The sequence below is a fragment of the Peromyscus eremicus genome, chromosome 9 (assembly GCF_949786415.1).
Source record: "Peromyscus eremicus chromosome 9, PerEre_H2_v1, whole genome shotgun sequence".
Taxonomy (NCBI): domain Eukaryota; kingdom Metazoa; phylum Chordata; class Mammalia; order Rodentia; family Cricetidae; genus Peromyscus; species Peromyscus eremicus.
This window is the reverse complement of record NC_081425.1, coordinates 68,864,962-68,868,406: the sequence shown is the minus strand read 5'-3', so window position 1 is coordinate 68,868,406 and position 3,445 is coordinate 68,864,962. Positions and strand designations below refer to the sequence as shown.

The following is a 3,445-nucleotide window of genomic DNA, read 5'->3' as shown; positions in this document are numbered from 1 at the left end:
GGAAGGAAAGATGCATGCATAAAAACATCATATCTGCATTGTCAACAAGAACTCACTGAAGTGGAATAACATTGCCACTGAAAGCCCATGAGAGACCTGAAAAGGCCTTTTCTCAAGTGCCATAACTCTCCAGGACAATTATTGACCTAAGTGTGTGTCTTCAAAAAAGGAAGAGTTGCTTGATGAATGATCTAAGCATTCTGGGATATGGGAGTGGATTAGTAAATACAGTTCTAGACAGAAGAAATGTTGTTACATGCACACACGAATATATTACATATGAATTTATATATGAAAATATTATATATATTATATGAAGCATTATACATATGCTGTGTTAGATTTAAATCTCAGAAACAGGCTCACTAGTGTGTACAAATACCATTCTTGATCTCTCAGCACTAGAATACACTTGTTACAACATTTTGCTATTTTATGTCTCTGAGTCCCTCACAGGTCAGAGAACACTTAAGCAGAGGCCTCACTGGTTAAGGGTACAACCACAAGGTGGTAGTAGACCTCAGCACTTCCTGGATGCTGATTGTGCAGGCTTAGGGCAAAAGCACAACCTTTTTCTCAGTGGCTGAGTGGATGACTCAAGAGGTAGAATTGTTACTGAGAGAGAACAACACCCTGGTAGCTGTAGCTGACCTGCTAGTCATCACGATCTACACCGGATCTTAATTTAATTGGAAGGACAATGAAGACATTTGTACCTACTTTATTCATGTTCTTGTGGCTGCAGCCGGATGGTGAGTTAAGATCTTAGGACCACAGAATACTCAGTAGGCATTTCTGAGGCATTCAGGAGGAACTATATTTTAGTCAGTTTTTCTCTGTTACTATAAAAAAAAGAGATAATTCTGCAAGGTTATGACCTGACAGCATTTCTCCTTTTTTTCCATCATTCTGCACAGGGGTGATCCAAGGTGAGCAGGTGGAGCAGCATCCATCCACCCTGAGAGTCCAGGAGGGAGCCAGCGCGGTCATCAACTGCACTTACACAGACAGTACCTTGTCCTACTTCCCTTGGTATAAGCAAGGACCTGGAGAGCATCCTCAGCTTATCATTGACATTCGTTCAACTGTGGAAAGAAAGCAGGAGCAAAGACTGGTCGTTTTACAGGATAAGAAAACCAAACACTTTTCCCTGCACATCACAGACACCCGGCCTGAAGACTCTGCCATGTACTTCTGTGCTGCAAGTACACACTGCTCCACATGCACCTGCAGCCTGTCCTCAAACCTGCCGCAGGGCCTGGAGCCCAGTCTACATCCTGTGTCACAGGCCTCGAGTGCAGCATGTGTCAGTTGTCAGTTGACAAGTGCCAACTACAGTGTGGACATTAATAACACACAATATAGTAGGTTAGGGTCGAGTCACTGAAGCAATTTTGGAATTTTCTCCTTTGCTTTTAAAATGCATTCTAAAAATTGAAATATAATTTTGTCCTTCTCTTTCCCTCCTACAGTACGTGGTGATTGTCACAGAGAACCAGAATCCCTGTGCTGCAGAAAAGAAGAGGCTGTGGCATACTCAGCCCCAAGTGGGACATCTATATCACATGCCCTCATCCCCAGGTCAGAGGTCACTGAGGAAGAGGAGTTGGAAAGACTGTAAAGCCATAGGTGGAGGATGACTACAAGGAGACAGTGTTTTCTGGACACAGCAGGGCAGCTGCACACATGAACTCACAGAGGTTGACAGCACACATAAGATCTGCAAAGGATGAGGCCAGATGCAATTCCAGCAAGGAGGGAAGGTGCACATTCCCACCCTTACCTAAGGAGCTATGGGCAGTTGGAAGCTGCTGGGAGAGAGACTTGGTTTCTTTAAAGGTGAATCCCCTGGTCCATAGTCCATCTCCACTGGAGGGCACACATCCAAGTGTATATGTGCAGCACATTGTATAATGCAAACCTTGAAGTGTTTTATTTTTAAAAGAGATGGACAAAACTGGGTTTGCAGGGAAGAGTGAATGGATCTGTCAGCATTGAAGGGAGCAGGTGAGCATAATCAAAATTAATTGCATAACATTACCTAAGAAATAATAAAATGAGAAAAATTAAATTTTATCAGAGGTGTGTGTGTGTGTGTGTGTGTGTGTGTGTGTGTGTGTATGTTTGTATGTGTCTGTGTGTGTGTCTTATTTTATGGACATCTATTACACTAAATAAAAATGTATACACATAGTTCAGTAACACTGGTGATTTCAGGCACCCACTGTGAACTTGAGACCTGCATCCTTTGGGTGAGGTTTCGAGTTTATTCACCTTGTATTATGCAGACATCTGTGGTGCAGTTTGAAGGGAAATCAGCAGAGGGCGCTGCCTCTTCAGATGTAGTTAATGTCTGCATCCAGGTGGTGGCTTCACATGACAGACTGTCACTGTGCAGAATGAGGTCCTTGTTTATGAGTGAGGAGTTTTAGTAAGGTCCTGCAGGAGACTTGCCCTGTGAGTTTGGTGTACTCAAGAACCAAGTGTCATTTTCTTCTGTGAACATGCTTCCTGTCACCTGCTCAGTTCTGCTGCTCCTCTTCATGCTCAGTAAGTTACATTTACCCTAAGTGTGGATGATGTCATTGTCTTCCAACTCTAGAAGTCTTTACCTTCTTCCTCACATAGCAAAATGATTCCTTATTTGTTTATCTATTTATTTGTTTATTGATTTTTCAGGAAGGAGCAACGGAGACTCAGTGACCCAGACAGAAGGCCTGGTCACAGTCACAGAGGGGTTGCCTGTGATCATGAACTGCACCTATCAGACTACTTACTCAAATACTTACCTTTGGTGGTATGTTCAATATCTCAACAAAGCCCCTCAGCTACTCCTGAGGAGTGCCACAGACAACAAGAAGACAGAGCACCAAGGTTTCCAGGCCACTCTCCATAAGAGCAACAGCTCCTTCCACCTGCAGAAGTCCTCAGTGCAGCTGGCAGACTCTGCCCTCTACTACTGTGCTGTGAGTGACACAGTGAGAGAGACTGCAGGGGAAGCTGCACACAAACCCAGGGTGCAGGAGGCTGAGGGGAGTGGCCTGTGAGGGAGGGCTGTGTGCCTTCTCTAAGTGGGGTCTACCAAGCCTCCTGAAAATCAGCAAGAAATCTCAGGTCAAATTCCTAGAAACCTAGGAATCTGTGGATATTCTGACAGGATAGGATGGAAGTCATTGCTACAGACAACCGGGCTTTGATCCCCTGAACCACCGTTTTCTCCCCAAATGGAGGACCTCTCACAGAAAACTCAAGGAAAACCCTGACATGGGATTTATCTCTACCAAGTTGTCTTAGAAAATTCAGTGATTTATATTCTCCAACAATCTTGTTATTATTCTACAAATTTATGATGACCCTAATAATGAACATAGACTCTAATCTTTAAAAATCTGCTTCAAAGTCCAGAGTGCTAAGTATTTCACATGGGAATTGGATTTTTGCAGCC

General features: G+C 43.7%; 2 gene segments (V, D, J or C); both read left to right on the top strand.

Annotated features, from left to right (window-relative positions):
* Window positions 1-700: 700 nt before the first annotated feature.
* Window positions 701-1,621, top strand: LOC131918992 (T cell receptor alpha variable 13-1-like). The segment is given in 3 exon segments: window positions 701-752; window positions 918-1,364; window positions 1,473-1,621. Coding segments are annotated over 3 exon segments (648 nt in total).
* Window positions 1,622-2,504: 883 nt separating this feature from the next.
* Window positions 2,505-3,047, top strand: LOC131918991 (T-cell receptor alpha chain V region CTL-F3-like). The segment is given in 2 exon segments: window positions 2,505-2,550; window positions 2,680-3,047. Coding segments are annotated over 2 exon segments (414 nt in total).
* The last annotated feature ends 398 nt before the right edge of the window (window positions 3,048-3,445 follow it).